We start from the raw sequence: 22192 nt of genomic DNA, 5'->3' as shown, positions 1-22192 counted from the left end.
GGGAAATTGTTGTAACATTTTATTTTTAGCAGCCTGTTTTCAGGCTGCAGCAACTTGACAAAGCTCTGAAGGGTGATTTGCATCAGTCTTTCTAACGCAAAATCATGAGTAAAAAATGGAATAAAACGTGGTGGATCATGCAGTTTGGACTTTGCTGTAAGATTTTGAAGATATCTATTATTTTAGTGTCCACAACTATAGCAAGCAGCGCAAGTATTTGACACTCAGGATTTGTGGTGGAAGATGGTGATGGGTTGGATGACCTCTCTGCTGCGCACTGTGCCACCACATGGTAGCATCTATTAATTTGGAAAATCCAGTGTAAAGCCTCATTAAAATGCCTGGGGGAAAACATGGATGCTATATTTGTCCCCATTTCTAATACCATGCTTCATTTTTCTCTGATAGCCCCTTTGAAGTTCAGGTGGGTCATGAAGCAGGTCCTCAGAAAGTGCGAGCCTGGGGGCCAGGACTGCATGAGGGAGTTGTGGGCAAGTCGGCTGACTTTGTGGTCGAGTCCATTGGCACAGAAGTTGGCTCTCTTGGTATGTTACTTGACTTAGTCTCCCTGAAATATTTCTATCTTGCAATGCTAGCAGTGAACTCATGAGAAACAATAGGTTTCCCAACAGTAAAAAAGCCGTGTCTGTGAGATGTTGTGGTCTAAACACAAACATCTATCAGGGTATCAAAGGCAAGTCCTAGGGACAGGAGTGTATGTGATGGAGAGTGTTAATCTGTGGTTTTGTGGGATGAAATCCAGAAGAGAATGATCTCCTGTGTTGCTGAAGAAGGATGATTGAGAGATCAGGCATGGTTAGGGCTAACAAAAAGCCATTTGTGGAAGTGGTGTTAAATTACCACAAACCTAACATGAGGAACCTACTTGTTCCTTTTTCAGGCTTTGCAATAGAAGGCCCTTCTCAGGCTAAAATTGAGTGTGATGACAAGAATGATGGCTCATGTGATGTGAAGTATTGGCCCAAAGAGCCAGGTGAATATGCTGTGCACATCATGTGTGATGATGAGGATATAAAAGACAGCCCTTACATGGCCTTCATTCGACCAGCTTCAGGAGACTTCAACGCGGATAAGGTGAGGCATAGGAGCTCACTCATGGCATAGCATGTCTGATGTAGCTGCAGTAGAGATGTTTCTAAAAGAGTCTGGTAGCAGACTCTTAAGCTGCCTCTGCTTAAAGCTCTGAATTTGCCAAGACACTACCCAGCCAGATATTCCCCAGCTTTTTCTAATAACACTGTTGTGGTTTTGATTTAATGTAATGAAAACTTGCTGAAGTAGTATCGCATGCTTCATGGGGTTTGTGGAGGGGGGCAGGTCTTCATGCATAAATCACTTTAGTTTTGTTTCTCTTTCTGAACTGCAAACTAATACTCTTGAGCTGCTCTTTTAGGTGAAGGCTTATGGCCCGGGCTTGGAGAGAACTGGCTGTATAGTGAACAATCCTGCTGAGTTCACAGTTGAAACCAAGGATGCTGGGAAAGCACCTCTGAAGATGTATGCACAGGTAAAAACCCAAAGGCAGCTGTGTGAAACTGCAGCAAAAGGGCTTTAATACTGTTTAGAAAAATGCCTTAAGTATTTCTACTCACACACCACTTAATTCTGGGGATGTGTAATTCAGTCAAAGCTCTGTGCTTTGATCTGTGTAATGTAGTCAGGCAACAACTAAGACAAAGTGACTGCTCTGAAGTGTATGAAGTACTTAGCTTTGCTTCCTTACTTGGAGTCTCCTCAGCAAAGCAAGGTGTAATTTCCTTGAGTTGTCATTTGGAAGCAGTGAAATGTCTCTGAGCCTGTGAATTTTCTATGTGTTGTAGGATGGTGTATGAATGAGCAAGTGTTAGATGAGGAGGACTTACAAGAGTGTAAATTGCATGTTTCTTCAGTATTTCTGAGCTGCAGTTCTGGGAAAAAAACCGACACATTTTGGAACAGCCTTGGGCTGTTGAAATTGTGCAAGCACTTTTAAGTACCTGAACCTTCTGCTTGTATTACTGCTTTTTAGGATGGAGAAGGAAATCCTATTGAGATCCAGATGAAGAGTAAGCCTGATGGTGTGTTTGCCTGCTCCTATGTGCCAGTGAAACCAATCAAACATACAATTTCTATTGTCTGGGGAGGAGCCAATGTGCCCAATAGCCCATTTAGGGTAAGTACAGAGATGAATAGTTCTTAGTTCTAGTCAAATAGAACACTGGTGCTCACAACTACTTGTTTGTACAACTAGGATGATAAAACCCTTCTATGAACTTCAAGGAGGTGTGCCCTTCTGCTTCTTTTTTTCACAAATCTATCCACTTGTATAAATCTTTCTGTTTTTACAAGCTCACGTGGTGGTCTTCTATCAGCCCAGCTGCAGCCTGGGAGATATGGGGCCATTCATTTGTGTCTATTATCCTATAGCTCCTCTCCAACCACTGCTCTGACTTGACTATGATCTCAAAGTGTGACAGATGTGTGATTCTGACCCTGGTGAATTTGTGTGTAGGTCCTTATAGGTCAAGGGAGTCATCCTCAGAAAGTCAAAGTGTTTGGACCTGGCGTAGAGAGAACTGGCCTGAAAGCAAGTGAGCCGACCCACTTCACTGTGGACTGCACAGATGCAGGAGAAGGTAAAAGCAGTCTGGGCTGTTCTGTGGTATCAGATTTGCAGGTCGTGTAAGGAGGGGAAATGTACTGTTCTATGCTGATTTTCCTTATTTAGTGGAAAAACCTTGGGAATCAAAACATTGCAGTGATTTGTGATCTGATCTGTTACATTAGTTAACATGGTGACTCAGCTAGAAATGGGAATGGTCTGGCTGTTTGGCTGGCAATGTGTGTGCTGTCCAGTAGCAAAACCTCCACTTGCTTTTCCTAGGTGATGTCAGTGTTGGAATTAAGTGTGATGCTCGTGTGGTCAGCAGTGAGGAAGAGGACATAGATTTTGACATCATCCACAATGCTAATGATACATTCACAGTGAAATACTCGCCACCTGCTGCCGGGCGCTACACTATTAAAGTGCTTTTTGCAGGAGAGGTTTGTAATCTTTGTTTTGTAGCCTGATGTTTCAAGAATCTGTTTATCTGCTCTTTGATCACCATGCATTTGCCAGTTCACAGCTGGCTCTTTTCACCTCAGCTCACGTGCACTTGGTTTGGTCACCGTTTCCGTAATAGTGTAAAAAACGGAAACTTCTTTTGTAATATTTGCATATATGCAAGTGAGACAAGTTGGCTGGGGACACTGAAGTTTCAGTAATGTGTTGCGCTGGCGTGATGAGTGTGGTCTCTGGTGGGGCAAGGCTGCCTTCTAAAGTTAAAAAACCTAAGTGACTTTCCTCGAAAAGTAGGGAAAAAAGGTTTTCCTTAAAGATAAAAGACAGAGAGAGAGAAACTTCCAGATGTTAACTTTGCCCTGTATTTTAAATTATACTACTCAGTAAGGCAATGCTTAAGTGAGGTGAAATTTTACTCAAGATGCTGGAATTGGAGCAGAATTATCTTAAAATTATTATCTGTTTAAATTTGGCTAGTGAAGAGCGACCTGGTTATTTTTTGGAGTTGTGTTTCTGTTGCAGGAAATTCCTGCCAGCCCATTCAGAGTTAAAGTGGACCCCTCGCATGATGCCAGCAAAGTGAGAGCTGAAGGACCTGGCCTGAACAAAACTGGTGAGAGCTGGGTACATGTAGTGTGGTCAGTACTGGATCATGAGGAGCAGGATGGTCACAGCCTGGCTGAGCATTGCTGGGATGCAGCAGCAGGATGGGGTGTCAGGCAGTTGCAAGCAATGCATTTCCCTTGGCATTTTGCTTGACTGGGCTTTATTGGTTCTGAATGCTTCTGAGCTGTGTGTAAATTAGAATTGACGTTTTTCTTCAGGTGTGGAAAATGGCAAACCAACACACTTCACTGTGTTCACCAAGGGAGCTGGAAAAGCACCACTGGATGTGCAGTTCAGCAGTTCAGTGCCAGGAGAGGCAGTGATGGATCTGGATATTATTGACAACTATGACTATTCCCACACTATTAAGTACACACCGATACAACAGGTAGGTCCAACTCCTGTTGGTACAAGAGTGAACAACTTATGTTGCTGTAGTGTAATGACCTTCCTCCTTAGTACCTGAAAAAAAAAAAAAAAAAGCAGAAAAAACTTGCCAGGGTATCCTGTTCCCCAGGATCCCTAACACCTGCAGCACAATGGGAACTGGAAAGCTGTAATGCAGTTTTTCTGGTGTAGTTATTGATAGCTTGCCATTGCTTTCTTTTCTATGGCAAGGAGAGATACTGATGCAGTAGCACACAGCTCACATCGTCCTTCCGTACCTTATCAGTTGAAGAAGAAAGGTGGCAAACCTTCCCAGACTCCACAGTGGAGCTGACTGCTGCTCTAGCTGCTGCAGTCCTACAGAGTTGGGGTTGTGGTGTGCTGTCTGTTAGCAAGCTGCTGGTGTCAAAGGGACTGGAGTGCAAACTAGAGCAGAGACAAAAAGAAGAGTTTGAGTGATGCTGCACTAGTTCCCTGTAGGCAAGTGATGAAGTTGGTGCCTCTCTAGCAAAACCATTAAAGAGCTGAAAGTGGAGCTCTTAATAACTAGAAGTATTTTTCCTTATGCTGCACTTGTACATTTGTAAAGGGCCACTAAACACTAGAATGCACAGATCTCTTATTTCTGAGGACCTAAATGCTCTTGTTCTGAGATGAAAGTGTTTTGCTGCTCTTTTTCTCCTGAACAACCAAATGCACAGCTAGGTCATCTGCCCCAGCTTCCTTGAATGGAGCTATGTAAAAGTGAAACTGATAAGGAAGATTGCAGTACTATTTAGCTGATAATGCTGGTTCAGAATTCTTGGAAGCAACATAGAGTTTATTTTTTGATAAAGCGGTTACATGAGCTCAGGATATGGCTAGCATGCCTGTTTGGAGAGGCTTTGGCTTGTTTAGTCAGGGTTGGTATGCAGAAGGGAGTACTCCTCTGTACTCCATGCATTCATGAGCAGTACCAGATTGCTGTGTTTCACCTGAAAATCGCTGGTGAAAGAAGCCAGGATGGCCAAACCAGGTTTTCCACTTGGGTCTTCCATCTGGAGAAGTACGATGGGACGTAAAAGAGGTGTGGGCTTACAGGAGATACCCGCGGATAGCAGTGGTTAAAAAGAGATGAAAATAGACTACTCAATAATTAGAGTAACTTTGTTGTCTCTCCATGCTGGGGGTACATAGTCTTTCCTGGAGCCTGTCCTCCTCAGGTTCCTAAGCAGTAGCTTATGAATGCGAGTGTGAACTCTTCAGAGCAGGGGAAGGATGGTAGTTAAATTCCTGAGGGGCAGCGTCAGTTGCAAAGCAGCCTTAGTTTAATGCTATTATTTGACCTTATCTATCTTGTGGTGTTGCTACAGCTACCCGTGTGTGTGTTTTCTAAAAACAACTAAAAATAATCATGGAAGCTGTTCACTTTTGCATGAAACATCCATGATTATTTCACTTGGGAGCAGAACCAGCCAAGAATGAAAAGTAAGCAAACAGTGAATATAGCTACAATATGGACTGTGGTAGGAGAGAAAAAAGGAGCACACATCATGGGCTGGAGCTTGCCGTGGCTGTGCAGCATTCCAGCCAAAATACACAAGAGCATTAATCTTTCTGACTTGTAGAGCTTAAACCCCTGGTATTTCACATGCTGTAATAATACGGCCTCTTTGCAGTCTTAGCTTTGGCCTCTCCATGTGGTGGAAGGGGATACCTGGTCTGGAGCAGTGGGACATTCATTCAGCTGTCGGGTCTGAGTGCTGGGAGGGTGGGAGCCAGCCTGAGCTGGAGGCTTTGCCAGGCAGCTTGAATATAGTCTAACTAAACTTTGGAGACAACTGTCTTTTTTACTCTTCCTGTATTGACTAAAAACCTTTTAGTACTTTGAAGAGCTGCAGTGGCGTGAGAGCTTTAGTGGCCATAAACAAGTAAATTTGGCTGTGGCCAGATAAAATAGATTAATTGATGTGGTTATGTACTGCTTGGGTGTTGGTGTGTCTGTGTGAAGTGAGGAACTGAGCTAACATGTAAATTCTCCAACTAGGGTCCAATGAAGGTTTTGGTAACTTACGGTGGTGATCCTATCCCTAAAAGCCCTTTCACAGTGGGTGTTGCTGCTCCTCTAGACCTAAGCAAAGTTAGAGTCAATGGACTTGAAAACAGTAAGTATCTGTGGGCTGGAAGCCTCTGAAGGGTCTCTGGAGTCTGGATGATAGCCAAAATGTCCTGCTGGAACAGGAGCAGGCAAAAACAATCTCCTTTTTAACTTGCTACAGCTGGGGATCAATCAACTCCAACTTTATAACTTGACTACACTTATTTAGGTGGTCGTCTTGAGGACTGAATTTCAATTTAGATTTTTTTTTTTTTTTTTTTCCTTTTTTGCTAAGATTACATAGTAATTTGGAGAGAACATGTGTTTGGGGTTTGGTCCTTCGTGGTGAACAGACCTGGTTGCTTCACCAGGCTGAGCACTCACTGATGAAATCTGTTTCCCTGAGGTCTAAATAGCTGTTACAATGCACAGTGTCATTGATACAGTCCTGTCGGTTTCCAAAAGTGGAAGAACTTAAGTCTGTGAAATATTGTTGCTTTCCTGAAGTGAGCCTCTGATACTGTCAGACCACACCTTACAGTCTTGTTTTCCCCTGTAGCTTTGTAGTGTCAATTAACCAAAGCATTTGGTTTTGGTTGGTTTCTTTTTTTTTTTGTTTGACTTGGGAGGGTTTTTTACCTGCAGACAAATGCAGACTGGGGAGGGCTCTCCACTGCTCCTTTCGTGATATGTGCATGGGAGATTCCTTGGACCATTGTTAAGTAATGTTAAGTAAGTAACGTAATACGGGCTTTGTCTTTTTCAGGAGTGGAAGTAGGGAAGGATCAGGAATTTGTAATTGATACCAAAGGAGCTGGTGGGCAAGGTAAACTGGAGGTTAATATTTCCAGTCCTATGAGGAAAGCTGTGCCATGTCTGGTGGAACCAGTTCTGGGTAAGGAGTGCAGCACTGCAAAATACATCCCACGGGAGGAAGGACTGTATGTGGTGGATGTGAGTTATGATGGCAACCCAATCCCAGGGAGCCCTTACACTGTGGAGGCCACATTACCTCCAGACCCCTCCAAGGTAAGTGAACAGTGTAGGGCTGTAACAGCAGCTGATACCTGAAAACTGAACTGTGGGCTATTGCATGAGACTTGGCTTGGTCTTGGCCAAAACATACCCTGGAACATCCTTACTCAGAGTGCTCAGTGATTTCTTTTGCAGTCTCCATGGCTTGCAGAGTTCGTTCATGTAACACTGTATTTGAAAAAAACACTGAACTAATAAAAAATATGGCAAGCATCCTGCATGGCGTGGCAATTTAAAGTATTGCTCCTAATTTAATAGAAGGCTGTCTGATAAGCATCTCTGATGTACTAAGATGCTATTTTTCTAAGGAAATATATTTCTAGAAAAACTGGGTACAGCCATCAAAGATTTTAACATTTCTACCTTTTATTTCCCATGGCTATATAAAAACTACATAAAAGCTATGGTGAGATTATAAATATCTTTGCCTAGAAACGTTTCTGGGGAAGAAGTACCAGCTTTACAGTAAAAATGAGCTGAGTGGTAAAGGAGACAGTGCCTTCTGTGTATTTTTAAGAGCCTGTTAATCGAGTCCTACTTACAAGCATGTCTAACTAGGAAGTCTTCTGACAATAACATGGAAAAGGCCATTTAGTTCAAATGCGTATTCTCTTTTAGGTAAAAGCTCATGGTCCAGGTCTTCGAGGTGGCCTTGTTGGAAAACCAGCCCAATTTACAATAGATACCAAAGGGGCAGGAACTGGAGGTTTGGGTTTGACAGTAGAAGGCCCATGTGAAGCTAAAATTGAATGTTCGGACAACGGCGATGGAACCTGCTCTGTCTCCTACCTGCCTACAAAGCCTGGAGAGTATTTTGTGAACATCCTCTTTGAAGAAGTTCACATTCCTGGTTCACCCTTTAAGGCAGATATAGAAATGCCATTTGATGTCTCTAAAGTCATTGCCACAGGCCCAGGTCTGGAGCGTGGTAAAGTGGGCGAGCCAGGGCTGCTGAATGTCGACTGCACGGAAGCGGGTCCCGGGGACCTGCGGGTGGACATGGTGTCAGATACTGGTTCCAAAGCCGAGGTCCAGATTGATGATAACAAAGATGGGACCTATGTCGTTACCTATGTGCCACTCTCAGCTGGCATGTACACAATCAAGATGAGATACGGAGGAGAGCAAGTGCCTAAATTCCCAGCCCGGGTCAAAGTGGAGCCAGCTGTGGACACAAGCAGAGTTAAAGTATTTGGGCCAGGAGTTGAAGGAAAAGGTGAGACTAACTGTTACTAGAAAAACTGTTATTAGAATTTGTAGGACTTGCATCCTTTTTCTTTCTGAGCGTTGAAAGTTGTAAAAGCCTTGTGTGTTTCCATGGTGATCCTTGGACACACTCATGATCCCAAACAAGTTGTTTATCATGCTGCTTCACCAAATGTTTTGTTGTTGGAATGTATGGACTTCTTGAAGTGACTCTTCAAAACATTCCCTGTAGATGTCTTCCGAGAAGCTACAACTGAGTTCACTGTGGATGCTCGACCTTTAACAAAGGCTGGTGGTGACCACATCAGGACACAGATCACGAGCCCATCTGGCTCCCCCACAGACTGTCTCATCCAAGACAACGCTGATGGAACATATTCAGTGGAGTACACGCCGTTTGAAAAGGGTAACCAGGGGCTTGTTTTTTTTTACTTAAAAGGGGAAAACCAAGAGCAAGTAGCTCTTCTGCTACTTTCATTTGGCAAACCCCTGAGGTCTGCCAGTAACTTGTTGGCTTCTTTGCAAGAGATCTGCTAGCAGAGGAGCTGATTCTGCAGGAAGTAGCTCTATGTTAACTTGAAGAACTGACTTTTACGGTAACTTGTCTTTAGAAGAACAGAATGTAGATGGAATCTCAGTTACAAAACACCAGTGAAGTCTTGTGAAATGCAAGAGGAAACTCTTACCCATATACTGACATTTAAGTCTGTAGCATCTTGCAGAATTGTGTTAAGTGATAAACATATTTAGGGAATTCAGGAGATGTTTCCCTCTTCTTAACAGGTCCGCACACAGTCAGCGTGACATATGATGGTGTGCCTGTGCCGAATAGTCCCTTCAGAGTGAACGTTGCAGAGGGCTGCCATCCATCACGTGTGAAGGCAGAAGGACCTGGGCTTATAGAGGCTTTCACAAATCAGCCAAATGCCTTTTCGGTTGTCACCAGGTGACCGAGCCTGTTTGATCTTGAAGGAGTATCTGAGGGGGGGAGGAATGTAGTGGTGTGTGCAATGCAGGATGCTAAACTCAGTACAAATATTTATAAAAAGTCCAAGCTGTGTCCAGCTGATGACTGTATGTGCTACCTCATCATCTACTCTGCCTTGCAAACATTTGACATTAGGTATTGATAGTTACTGAGGGGAAAATTTGAGTGAGGTAGTGCTGAACAGCTTTGCCTACTAGCACATGCTGAAGGCTGAACATTGGAAGTCAGGATACCACATTTCCAAAAAGGATGAAAATGCAGCCAGAGCATGTGAAGGCTACAAAGCTGCTTTAGAAGCAGGTGATTCTAACAATATATGTTTCTGTCTTGCAGAGGGGCAGGAATTGGTGGCCTTGGGATAACTGTTGAAGGACCTTCAGAATCTAAAATTAGCTGTAAAGATAACAAAGATGGGAGCTGCAGTGCCGAGTATGTTCCTTATGTTCCAGGAGATTATGATGTTAACATCACGTATGGGGGAGAGCATATTCCTGGTAAGAGCTCCTTCTCAGTGGCTTTCAGAAGAGGGAAGTTCTCAGAGTTCTCAGTTGGCTGCATCTCCCTTGTGCTGTAGGATGTTGATGTAATTTTGACTTTCTGCTTTTCCTCAGAATTCAGGCAGAAAAGGCAGTGGCATCTGGTCAGATGGGTACAGATGAGTTGGACAGGAAAGGAGTCACTAACCCTTGACAAATAACTGGTATTGCACACAAGTGGTGTGTAATACTTTATGTCATGAAAATATCTCTTTGATATGTGGATGCATTAAAGATCCTGTTCTGCAGTAAGAGGGGATGTTTCCTGTTGTTCCCATTTTCTTTGTTGACATACTGAACTTAGTAAGATATAAGGAAATGTGTTGCCTCCATGATGCTTCATTTGCGCTTCTGGTTTCTTTCATGTTTGGCTTTTTTCCTGAGGTGTGAGAAGCAGATGAGTCACAACAGAATTGTTAACAATTCTGTGAAAATTTTGAAGCACCATCAATACACTTCTGGCTTTTGCAGAAGCCGAGGGATAGTGTGGAGGCTGTGGGGTTGTCATTCCTGCCTGCAACAGAGGAGTAGTAATAAAAAAGCATAAGAAAAAGTGGAGAAAAAAGACCTTTTGTTCTCTGTAACTATTAACCTTGTTTAACACTTACTATGTCAACTTCCAGGCAGTCCTTTCAAGGTTCCTGTGAAGGATGTTGTGGATCCCAGCAAGGTGAAGATAGCAGGACCAGGTCTGGGTACAGCTGTTCGAGCCAAAATCCCCCAATCCTTCACTGTAGACACCAGCAAGGCAGGAATAGCACCTCTTGAAGTGGTGGTGACAGGACCCAGAGGTGAGAACCAAAGGATTCCATCTGGCTGTGTCCATATCTGTGTTTGGGCAGGTAATGTGGTCCTGGCCCTGCTTGTGATGGTGGTGATGCCACTTGAATGAATATTTCCCTCTGGTCCTGTTCATGTGCCCCTTGGCAGCTGGCCCTCATGTCATCCTGTGAAAGGAGAGCCATGTCCTAGGTAGTGCTGCTTTGGACAGTGTCTTTGTTGGCTTTAGCCTAATCACCTGATCTTCAGGCCTGGGAGAAGTGATGTGAGTAACCATCACCAGTGGACAATTTAGTGTTAAGTTTTAGACATCAAAAAGTAAATCCAGAGTCTAACATGTGAACAGTGGCTTGGGAAACCTGTGTGAGTGGATTGGAGGAGTCTCTGAACCTCAGTGGTCCCCAGAGAGCAACAAGGTCCTCGAGCGATAGCATTAATGGTGTTTGCATTAACCTAGAAAGCAGTGTCTCAGTGGCACAGTATCTTGGCAGTGAGTACCTGTTGGCTGCAAGTCTCACCTTGCTGGGAGGTGAGAGCTGCCTTCCCACAGGAGTGTCAGGTCTTGCTGTGCAGGTGCCCCGCAGGTAACACTTCTTTAATTCTAGCGGATGAGACGGATTCCCAGGGATGGCGCTCCCCATTGAAAGCAATTTCGGATTTCTTTAAAGGTGGTCCAAAGGGTGACACTGAGACAGGTTTGAACTCTCACTAACTACTGGCAGTTTTGGTTCTTGGAAATGCGGTTGGCAACAGCAAGAATCATCTGCAGGAGGGAGTGGGAGCCAACGGTGTTGCTTTTAGGCCGTGCATGGCAACTATATACATTTCTTTTGTGCTTGCTTTACTACTAATCCTTTCTGTGTTTTAAAGCCAACTTGTAATTGTAGACTGCTTTGTGTGTTGATCTGAACTGATATGTCACATAATCTGTTGTAGATTTAGCTTAATGCAAATTGAAATAATTGATCCTGCTTTCTTAGGTCTTTGGCAGCTTGCAGGGTGTTCTTGCCTAGGCAGCAAACCTGCTTTTCTAAACACCTGATTGTGAAAGACTCAGCTGGTGAATGCTGCGCATTGAGCTTTAGAGCTCAATTCTGTGCAGTGAATCCTAGTAATAATTAGTAATCTTGTAAATGATAGTTCAGACAATTACAAGCATTATTCATTTTCTGTCTTGAAAGATCTTCAATGCACTTTTAGCAATTGCTCTTGACCTAGACTGTACTGATAAGCAGATCATCTTTCTCCAGTATTTTCATGCTAGCTTTTGTTTACAGCAAGAAGATGGGAGCCCAGAGAGCAGTGGATAAAAAATCTCTCTCAAGTCAATGGCTTTGAATACAAAATAAGCAAAACTGATAATTGATTCATGCCTGTTGCTTTCATTTTTAAAAAAATTGAAATTTGTTGCCAGCTGTAAATGAGCAGTGCATCTTGTAGCTTTGTGCAGCAAATGACTGTATTTTAATAGCATAACTGAGAAAATCATATATTGATTTTTTAGGAGTTGTGGGACCTGTTAATGTGGTGGACAATGGAGATGGCACCCACACGGTGGTGTACACCCCTATGCAGGAGGGACCCTACATGATCACTGTCAAATATGCTGATGAAGAGATTCCTCGAAGGTAAGGTGATAAGAGAAACCTTGGATAACTGGATCCAATTGTGTTCTCCTAGCACATGAGCGCCATTTAGGGACTGGCTGTGGTCCTTTCTACTTAACTAGTGCAGTTCCTTGCATGGCTTCAGGGTTCAGTGGTGTTTTGAGCCCACTGCAGCAGTGTAAGAGGGCTGTATCCACAGATACCTCAGCATGCACTGCAGCAACTGTCAGCCATTGACTTGGGAAGAGGGGAAATAATGGGTTGCTCTTTAAGTCCCTTCAAGGTGAAGGTGCTTCCTACATATGATGCCAGTAAAGTGACAGCAAGTGGACCAGGGCTCAGTTCCTATGGCATTCTAGCCAGCCTGCCTGTGGAGTTTGCTGTGGATGCTAAGGATGCTGGGCAGGGACTTCTGGCTGTACAGATCACGGTAAGTAACAAAACCAAGCAGGTTTTTTCTAGGTGGGCATGAGTCTCTCCTTTCAGAAGTGTCCACAGCTTTGTCCTAACATACCCAGTGTCCTGGAGACTGTGCTGCTGACAGGACCCTAAAGTCTGGTACAGGAAGGTCTTGCACTCTGCATTTATAAAGCTCTTGAGAGTGTTTTTGTTTAACTTCTGTCTTAAAGTCATCAGATATGCTCTATTTGGCCCTTGTCTAACCTTGCACTCTGCAAATGTCCAAAATGAGATAAGTAATTTCTTGTAAGATTATGAAAATACTGGCATTTGAAATGGAGGGAGTCTTCTAGCAATGTTCAGCAAGGCATGAGATAATGACCATTTTGAGCATCACGTTATGATAAATTACCAAAATGCCAGAGGTCATAAGCAGCTTAAGGAGATACTGCAGGAATATTTTGGTTTATCTTTGTTACTACTCTTTCCAAAGTTTCTGGTGCCTGGACTCTGTGGCCTCAGCGAAAAGGTGTCTGGTTAGTGGACCATTAAGCACATAGCTGAGCTCTGGCATGCCTAGGTCATAGTATGCCTGGTTGTACTTGCCCTTCTGCATTCTTGCTCCTGTCCTGTCTCAATGCCTGCTCAGGTGCACCAAAGCAGTTGCCATTAATTCTGGCATGCAGGTGTGCTCTTAAAGGATCCAAAATGCTTATCAGAGCTCCCAGCCTGGCTGGGGCTTTGAAGATCAAGTTCCACAAGTTCTGGTAGGGAGTTCATTGGTGATTCTTCTGGCAGCCTTTGCTTATTATTCTGAGCTGTTGAATGTCCAATGTTTCACAAACCTTCATGAAAGAAGTAAGCTGTTTTGTGCTGTACCTAAAATCTCAAGACCTTTTCAGTCTATGCTGTACACCAGGTAGTGTTAAGTCATAAAATATGAAATGGAGTCAACGTTACTGATTCCCAGTAAGCAGGCTTGGAAGACTTTCTAAAATGCTTCAAGCTTTGCAGCTGACAAGAAATGGTAGTTGAAGGGGCTGCATAGACCTGCTTTTAAATGTAGACTTTGCAGTGTGCCAGCAGCCGGATACTTCATGCAGGAGGGTTGACAGCAGACTCCAGTAATGCTTCCCCCTGTCCTCTGACCTTTGAGGGAGCAGCTGTCCAAGGCTACCCAGTGCTTACTCAGGACAGAACTGCCCATTTGTGCCTCAGGGACCTGGGAAGTGTTCTTCATTTCCAACAGCAGTACGACAGTGAAGCCTGAACTTCTTACAATTAATATAAAGATCATTAAAATGACTTGCTGCTCTTATAAACATTCTCATTTCAACCAAAGGGTAGTTAATGATAGCACTGAATATTTTGTAGTGGTCTGATACCTTTCTGCTCCTAATACGCTATTTTTGTTACTAGTCTTCGAGCAAAATATCTTTAAACTTTGAAAAGCTTCAGTTTTGTATCTGTTTGAGACCACCTAAGTATGGTTGTGAACAGATTTGATCCCAGCTAAGGAAATTCAAAACCTTCATAGTGCTTAAATCTTCTGGTTTGCATTCCTCAGGACCAAGAGGGCAAACCCAAGAGAGTGGACATTCATGACAACAAGGATGGCACTTACACAGTCACCTATGTCCCTGACAAAACAGGCCGCTACACCATCGGCGTTAAGTATGGCGGGGATGATATCCCGGCCTCTCCCTATCGGATCCGGGCGTCTCCTGCTGGGGATGCCAGCAAGTGTTTGGCCACAGGTTAGTGTTTGACCCCTCTCTTTGCTGTTGTTTGTTCTGGCTGTAAAGTTGCCTTCTGAGCATGGTACAGTGGATGTGGTGGGTGTAGAAGACACGCTTGAGACCTGTGTAGTCTGGCTGCTCTTACGGAAGGGGTGTTCCTAAAGATAAAAAAGTGTCCACCCTGTGGGTGAGCAGGGATCTCTTGCAGCCTTAGTAAAAGACTGCCTGGGCTATTATAAACAGCCAGATGCAACTGTCCGATGCTTATTTTGGCATCAAAAAATCTGAGAACTTCAGTGAGGTTGATTTAAAAATAACACATATGCATTTGTCCACTGCATCATGCTCCTTGGACAGTGAGCATTGCAAGAAGCTTTTAGTTGCAAGCTACAACAGGATTAATTCTGAGGATGCAAATAGCTGGTCATGTGCTCCTATATTAGCAAAGCCTATTCAGGCTGGGAGGTTTCTGCTCCTTTTCTGTCTGGTCAAGATTGGCCCATGTCTGAACAGGCTTTTGGGAAGGAGAGAACCTAAGGATAGGATATTACTATGACTCAAAAAATCATTGCCTTCATGTAGAGGGCTCCAGATTTTTTGCTGTAGGAGCACACAGGTTTTAAGGACAGGTGTTCATCACATGGCTTTGGGCTGGTCAACATGGTATGCTCCCACCTCCCAGGAGGCTGTGGCAGGGAGGAAAAGTGACAGGAGGTAGTTACAAGAATACCACTGAACATTAAGTCCCTTGATTGTGGAATAAATAAATAAAGTAGGCAAGGCCAAATTGAACAGGGAAACCTAATCTGTTGTTGTAGACCTGTGAGAGTGTGTGGGTATTGTGCTGGACCTGGGCATTGTGCAGTTAGAGTGCACTGAAGCCTGTCCATGAGCTGGCTGCTTTCAAGTTGTTTTAAACAGAAGTATGTTCCTGACACAATGGAAGAAAAAAAGAGAGACCCTCTTTGCCTCAAAATTTGTTTAAAAGGTGCCTTAATGAGTAAATCTGATACTTTTCCAAGTAATTCAAGTCACTAACTATTCAAAGTAACTGAGATGGAGATTACTGCCAGATGCCAGCTAAAATTTCCCATTTCCAAGAAGTGCTTCTGATTCAGTGCTGTAAAGCTGAAATACAATCACTGTAGGAGTAAGTGCTGAAATACTGCCAAGGTATTAAACCAGCAGGTTCATTGCCACTTGAAAATGAGCCACTTACCTGGTAACAAGTGAGGGTCAGAAGCAGGAGTATTCAATATGTACTACTACAAATAAGACATAATAGTTCTCATTTAAACACAGTGTTCTTCAGGCTAGAGCTGATTGCTACAATTTTGGCATTGTTGCTTGATGTTCTTTTTTTAGGATGTGTGGCAGAACAGTGGAAAATGGTTTGTGGATAATGGTGGAGAAAATGTGGCCATGGTTGCTATTGTGCCCTTTTATAGCTGCTTATACAGGGTGGTTTATGTTAAAGCAGTGCAGCTGAGTTGCTGGCAGAAGAAAGTGCCTTTGGCTCTTCTTAAAGGAGTAGGATGATAAGAGTATGGGTTAAGGCATTGCTTTCTTCAACTTAGATTTTTCCTCTCTGTTCCCATCCAGCCTCTCTGATTGCTTAGGAGGAGGAGAGCTGGTAGCCAGCTCTTGCATACCACTGTGCTGACCAATTTTACAAATGTCCCTGGTTGTCTATCTCTGCTCCCAATATTACATCTGTAGCTCCCTGAGACCGGTGCTTGGTGCCATGCTCCCCAGGGTGCTCACAGTCAGTCTGTCCTGTGAACGCTTTCTGTAATGAAAATTGCCTTGTAGGTCCTGGAATTGCACCCACTGTGAAGACTGGTGAGGAGGTTGGCTTTGTGGTAGATGCCAAATCAGCAGGGAAGGGAAAAGTGACGTGTACCGTCCTCACGCCAGATGGGACAGAAGCTGAAGCAGATGTTGTTGAAAATGAGGACGGGACTTACGATATCTTCTACACCGCTGCCAAACCAGGGACCTATGTGATTTATGTCCGCTTTGGTGGGGTGGACATTCCCAACAGTCCTTTCACCGTCATGGTAAGCCAGTTCTGCTCCAGAAGTACCTCCCACTCAGATTCCTGCTGCCATGTTTTATTCAGCAATAGGTTAACTCTGTGTGTAAATGTTTGTTCAGATATTTATTAGGCTAGCAGGAGCTAATGAATCCTTGTTCCTTGCAGAGCTTATTTTGGGCAGCAATACAGTTAAGTGAAGTGGGATAGAAACCATCAGAGGATGAAGACTTGGCTTTTCTGAAGAAATTTGTTTTTTCATTTCCTGACCATGTAGTTCTTTTTCTAAATGATGTAAGGGTTTTAATCAGCTTCTCCAACTAATGATGTTGGCCATTGTCAGATACAGTGCTCTGCATTTTCTGTCTCTCACTTTTTATTGAGTTGATCTCAAAATAAGGAATGGTCTGCTGACAGGTCCCAGGGAAGCAGACTGTTAGCTCATGCTTTAAAATTATTTGTGCTAGTTAAACTGTTATAGCCAAATTCCTCCTCCTTCTAATTATCTTCCTTCCAATGTGCAGTACTCCACACCTAGAAAACAATACCCCAGTCCCCTGAGAAGCGGACTAGGTGCCTCTCAGGGCTCACAGAAGCCCTTCTTGTGAAGAACATCCATCTGTGTTGGCAAAAAAAAAATTCCTGGTCTTGTAATCTCCACCCAAGCAGCCTCTGATGCATCTCAGTCCCTGAAATCACAGGACTGTACTGTTGTACTAAGTCCAGATGGAGTTTGTGGGCAAGTCCCTGGGGCCAGCAACTCTGGCTCTTCTTACCTGTCAGCCTGGCAGATTGCTACGGGTGCCTGAAGATTTCCTTGAGAGAGATGGCTCTTGGTCACTGCTCAAAGTTCACCACAGGAAATGCCTTTCGAGGTCAGGGAGCCCAATCCTGGCCAGCCAAAATTCCCACTTCCTAGCTGACTGATACAGTATGTGTTTGACTTGAGTGTCTCAGCTGGGGACAGAGAGCTGTGAAACAGCAGCATTTCTGTTTTGCATTGGTTTTCTTAGTGGAGTCCATCTATGCAGAAGTTTCCAGTAGGTTATTTCATTAGGGTGGTTTGCAGTGGTGTAAATTGGCAGGAAGGGCTGGGATGGTTGAGCCTGGGGGAGCTGCCTGGATGGGTGTCAGACCCAGCCAGTTGTGTTGGGTTAATGGGAGAGATGGGAATTTGCAAGTCATGCTCTTGGCATGGCTAGTGAGAAGAGCGGCTGTGCCAGGGGAAAACACATTGGGCGTCTTGACGACGCAGTCCCAGCTATGAATCAGAAGAATGGCTTTGCTGCTATGGCTGGATGTGGGCTGGGTCATTCACCCAGGAGCAGGAGCCGGAGCAGGGTTCCCACAGCAGCCAGCTCTCCTGCCTCCCAGCTGGCTGTCGTGCTGCACAGTGCTCAGGAACTCTCATCTTAGGTTTAAAACTTTCCCTTCCCTCACTGCATCAGTCCCATAAGAAAGCAACTCTGATACTCAATTTCACCAGTGTTCAGGCACAGCTTTCCACTTCCCTCCCAAGCATCCAGCAGCAGCAGGTACTGGCTTTGTCCCTTTGTCCCTGCTGTGCCACTGGTGGTTTAGCCCCGTGCCTGCAGGTGAGGGCAGTTCCCCAGCTTCCCTGACTGGATCCGGGTCTTTGCTATGGCAAGAGGACTGGGAGGGCTACGCAGTGGGAGGGAGGTGTTGAACTGGAAGGAGCAGTGTGTTCTGAACTGTGGAAGATGGGAATTCCTCCATGCCAGAATAACATCTAGTAACAACTAACCTGCCTCTACCCCTGCCCAGGCTGTAGATGCAGATGATGTCGCCGCACAGTCGCAGGAGCCAGTGGGCGCTTCTCCCCCCGGATTCCGCCCTTGGGTACACAATTTTTACGTTTTTCAGCTCCCCATCTGTATTCTATTTCAGATGACAGCCTGCTTCTTGGGACTGCTTGATCATTGTGTTCATTCTTTCTGTTTCATCAATTGTTCTTGAGATCCAGACCTTGTTTTTTCTTTGCTGCTTGAAGGGAGTCTCCAAATAAACTCATGTAAACATGAAGAGGATCATTGCACCCACAGCTTCCACTTCTAAAATGTCTGTTGTTGGCAAAAGCACCCTGAGTGCACTGCTTTGTTTTCCCAGTAAAATCACAGTGTCTTGAGTTCAGAGTCGCATTGTGAAACTTGTTTCTTTTGTCCATTTTGTGTTGCAATCATTCTGCCCCATCTAAAAATCACTTTCTCTTCCAGGCCCTAAGCAACTAAATCCTTTCAGATGGAGCCACTTTGGGTCTTGTGTGCAGTACATTGTCTTCCATCCCTTTGTGTTCCATTTTTATTTCTCACTTTTTTCCAGCATGTCTTCCATCCGCACCGTGTTTGATTTGCTCTGCTCTGCGGTGTGGTGTTGTAAAGGAGAGCTTGGCCAGACACTGCTCTGGTTGAGCCCAGTCCTTGGCTGGCTGCAATAATCACCGCACACTCTCTTCTGCTTGTGCTTGCAGTGGAGTTGCTCAGTGCTCGTTTGGCTCTACCAGCTTTTTTGAAGTGACCCCTCTTTTTGCTTGCTTTAGGTTACAGAAGAAGCTTATGTCCCCGTTGGAGACATGAATGGCATGGGGTTCAGGCCCTTTGATATGGTTATCCCATTTGCTGTAAGGAAAGGAGAAATAACAGGTACCTGGAGTGCCTCTCAGGGAGATTCATGCTTTTTGTTAGTGTGTTTATCCATTTGCTGCTAACAGACTGGGTGGTCTAGACCACAGTGTGTGTGGGAGGTTTGTATCCTGCCAGCAATGTAGCTGTTTAATTTCACATTGAGTGGCAACCCCTGAGGATGAGAAGGATATGCCCCTCCAAGGCTTTGAGTTAAGTGAGGGGATTCTTGATGTTGCTGTGGCCTTCAGTGCTAGGCTGTGAGCTACTGCACTTGTAGGGTGAAGTTGATGCTGGGGTCTGTTGATGCTTTTTCCCTTCTGGAGCAGCATCCTTGATAAGCTCAATTATTTATTTTCTGCAGATACTGTAAAGCAGTTAATTCTGCATTCCTGTTACATACCTTCTCCAAAGCAGATGACACCTCTTCTAAAGGTCTGGCAGCTGAGAGCATTGCTCCAGTAGCATCCTGGTTGCACTATGCTCCTGCACACAAGGCTTGTGCCCCCTCTGCCATCTAGCTCAGCAATCCCACCCCAAGCCTGAAGGAACAATCAGTCTTTCCTTTTCAAAAGTGCAGCAGATGAGGGAGCATCTTGCTACGAGGCAGATCAGTGCCTTTTATGCGGCTTGCTGTGAAAAGCTCCGTGGCTGCAGCAAACAGCCCTGCCTGTAGAGTTTGTAAGGTCACAGGACCGTTTGCCAGATGTCTACCACTGCCTTGTATTCATGTAGCTTAAGCAGAAAACACGTCTGGTTAGTGTTCCCATTAGTCTCTGATTTGTGCCTGTGGGTAAGGAATTTAACAATTTAAAATGCTTATTTAAAATGGCTAGACAATTCTCTGTGGGTGGGAGAGGGGAAGCAGGCAGCTTCTCCTTCTGTAACTCCCATGGTGGCCTTTTGTAGGGGAAGTACACATGCCCTCTGGAAAGATGGATACGCCAGATATCGTGGATAACAAAGATGGCACAGTAACAGTGAAATATGCTCCTACTGAGGTTGGGCTGCATGAAATGCACATAAAATACATGGGAAATCACATCCCAGGTAAGTCTTGACAAAGGAAGTGATGCAAATGTAGGTGCAGAGTCCTGCTGATGCATCTGCTCCCTGGTGAGGTTCTATAGCTAAGTCATACATGCTGTGGAAAGATCTGCCTAGGATATTTTACCATTCAGCAGCCCTTTCTCTGCAAGCAGTCCAGGGAGAACTAAAGCAAAGGAGTAAGTGCCAGCACATATGAGCTTCCATTGTGGTTTAATAGTACCAGCCAGGCTTAAAATGGATTTTGGTTAGCTTTTGTGGCATTTTATTATGAAGAAGAAACATACAATTTTCTAACTGCTAGTTTTTCAGGTTGAAATTTACTGCCAATGGTGCTCAACAAAACTACTGATTACAGTGTGTATTTATCCTTAAAACTGCATTGGCAAAAAAATCTCAAAACTGTGGGGAGGACTGATTGGCTAGAATACTATAGTTAGTCTTTCCATCTGATTGCAATAAAATAAAACACACATGCATATTATGCTGTAATCTTTCTTTCTTCCTGACTGCTTCTTAACAAACAGAAACCACTGCCTTTCGTTCTGTTTCTCTTCTTTTCTCCTTGCTTCACCAGCTCCCCAATGGAAGCACTGCCTTGCCTGGAGGCTGTGGCTGCCCTGCAGTTCTCAGGGCATGCTGGCTTTGGGGAGCTGGGCAGAAAAGGGTCAGACCTGTACAAGGATGTGTAGACAAGACACAAAATACCTTCAGCAGTGTCTGTGAGGGGCTGCTGGTTCTGTTCCTACAGAAAAACAGCATAATTTAGGCTGAAGTAGGGAGCTCAGTGATGTGATGCATGGTGCTACTTCAGTCTCTGCACTTTATGGATATAGCACCCCCATAGGTGCTGACATGTCTGATGTATTGGTTCACTAAGACCACTACCCTGTGCTGAGATAGAAAGATGATGTGCCATAATGTTTTTCTTGAAGGTTGTCATGAATCAAACTTTTTACTGTCTCAGCTGCAAAAATATAACTTTGGACTGAGGAGCTATCTGTGCCTTTTTTTAAACTATTATTGGTTTTTGGTGACTGTACTTTTTGTTCTTGTGCACCAGCTTAGCTAATCTGAGGCTGGCAAATACATTTTTTGGATACCCTTCAAATTTGCTAGCTCAGGTTCATTGAGTCAGACAATATGCTGTGCTAGTTCCTAATTCTGTGCTACCAAAATTCAGTCAGTGCCTGAACTGAACTGAAAGCCTGCTTCTGAGTCATGTTCTGATTTAATGTGCTAAAAATAAACTTGCAATGAACAAGATGCTTTACAGCATCATTTAAGCATATCTCTGGTAACTTAGAGTAACACTTACTCTTCCATGACTGAATGTTACACAAATTGTGGAAAAGTGTCTTTTGAGGATGTAAGTGGAGGCTTATTTGGTTTTTAAGGGCATTACAGTCACAATAAGATTTTTCAGATACCACATATTGAGAAGGGCATTCAAGAATATGGGTATCAGTTCTTGTGGTCCAGACCACTCATCCTTAAAAGCACATCTTTTTGGTTTTTTCCCGTTTAGAGAGCCCCCTGCAGTTCTATGTCAATTACCCCAACAGCGGCAGTGTGTCTGCTTATGGGCCTGGCCTCATTTATGGGGTTGCAAATAAACCAGCAACTTTCACCATTGTCACAGAAGATGCAGGAGAGGGTAAGTCAGTTCTTTAAACTCATCTTACTCTAAACAAGGAACTTCTTGGTAGTGTAATGCTCGTTGGCTTTAATTTACATTCATCTGTTCAACTATGAATCTCTGATGTGACACAAATGACTTGTGCAAATATCAGGCTGTAACTTGCAGTAAAAACTGGTTTGTTTTCTTCCTGACAGCATTAGATGTACCCTATGGTACAGGGTGCAAATTATTTGTTAATTAAAAATAAACTGAAAGCAGCTTTAATCTAGTGGAAGATGACTGGGTGTGGAATCACTGTTCAGTAAATCTAAAGACTGAATAAAACTGTGGCCTTAGTGGTTTGGTCTGAGCTGGTTTTGCTGCTGTCCTTTGAAAACACACATTTTCAGTACTATGTACTGGCTA

General features: G+C 44.1%; 1 protein-coding gene across 8 annotated transcripts in view; it reads left to right on the top strand.

The window, feature by feature from the left end:
* Positions 1-22192, top strand: part of FLNB (filamin B) — a 71781-nt gene that overhangs the window by 36589 nt on the left and 13000 nt on the right. For 2 of the 8 annotated variants that reach the window (XM_056501442.1, XM_056501438.1), the window contains exons 11-34: positions 409-545; positions 902-1095; positions 1415-1528; positions 2030-2173; positions 2513-2636; positions 2885-3045; positions 3587-3677; positions 3889-4058; positions 6084-6201; positions 6901-7163; positions 7788-8385; positions 8608-8781; positions 9159-9321; positions 9697-9857; positions 10523-10690; positions 11285-11374; positions 12184-12307; positions 12560-12716; positions 14253-14442; positions 16237-16484; positions 18245-18319; positions 19017-19119; positions 20008-20148; positions 21674-21802. In XM_056501442.1, the coding sequence (XP_056357417.1) occupies positions 409-545; positions 902-1095; positions 1415-1528; positions 2030-2173; positions 2513-2636; positions 2885-3045; positions 3587-3677; positions 3889-4058; positions 6084-6201; positions 6901-7163; positions 7788-8385; positions 8608-8781; positions 9159-9321; positions 9697-9857; positions 10523-10690; positions 11285-11374; positions 12184-12307; positions 12560-12716; positions 14253-14442; positions 16237-16484; positions 18245-18319; positions 19017-19119; positions 20008-20148; positions 21674-21802 (4037 nt within the window). The remainder of the gene's footprint in view (positions 1-408; positions 546-901; positions 1096-1414; positions 1529-2029; positions 2174-2512; positions 2637-2884; positions 3046-3586; positions 3678-3888; positions 4059-6083; positions 6202-6900; positions 7164-7787; positions 8386-8607; positions 8782-9158; positions 9322-9696; positions 9858-10522; positions 10691-11284; positions 11375-12183; positions 12308-12559; positions 12717-14252; positions 14443-16236; positions 16485-18244; positions 18320-19016; positions 19120-20007; positions 20149-21673; positions 21803-22192) is intronic. The other 6 variants (XM_056501444.1, XM_056501440.1, XM_056501443.1 and 3 more) reach the window with 3 other exon arrangements.

Source organism: Oenanthe melanoleuca, chromosome 12, assembly GCF_029582105.1.
Source record: "Oenanthe melanoleuca isolate GR-GAL-2019-014 chromosome 12, OMel1.0, whole genome shotgun sequence".
NCBI classification, from domain to species: Eukaryota; Metazoa; Chordata; class Aves; order Passeriformes; family Muscicapidae; genus Oenanthe; species Oenanthe melanoleuca.
The sequence above is the reverse complement of the archived record's forward strand: the minus strand, read 5'-3'. Positions and strand labels throughout refer to the sequence as shown.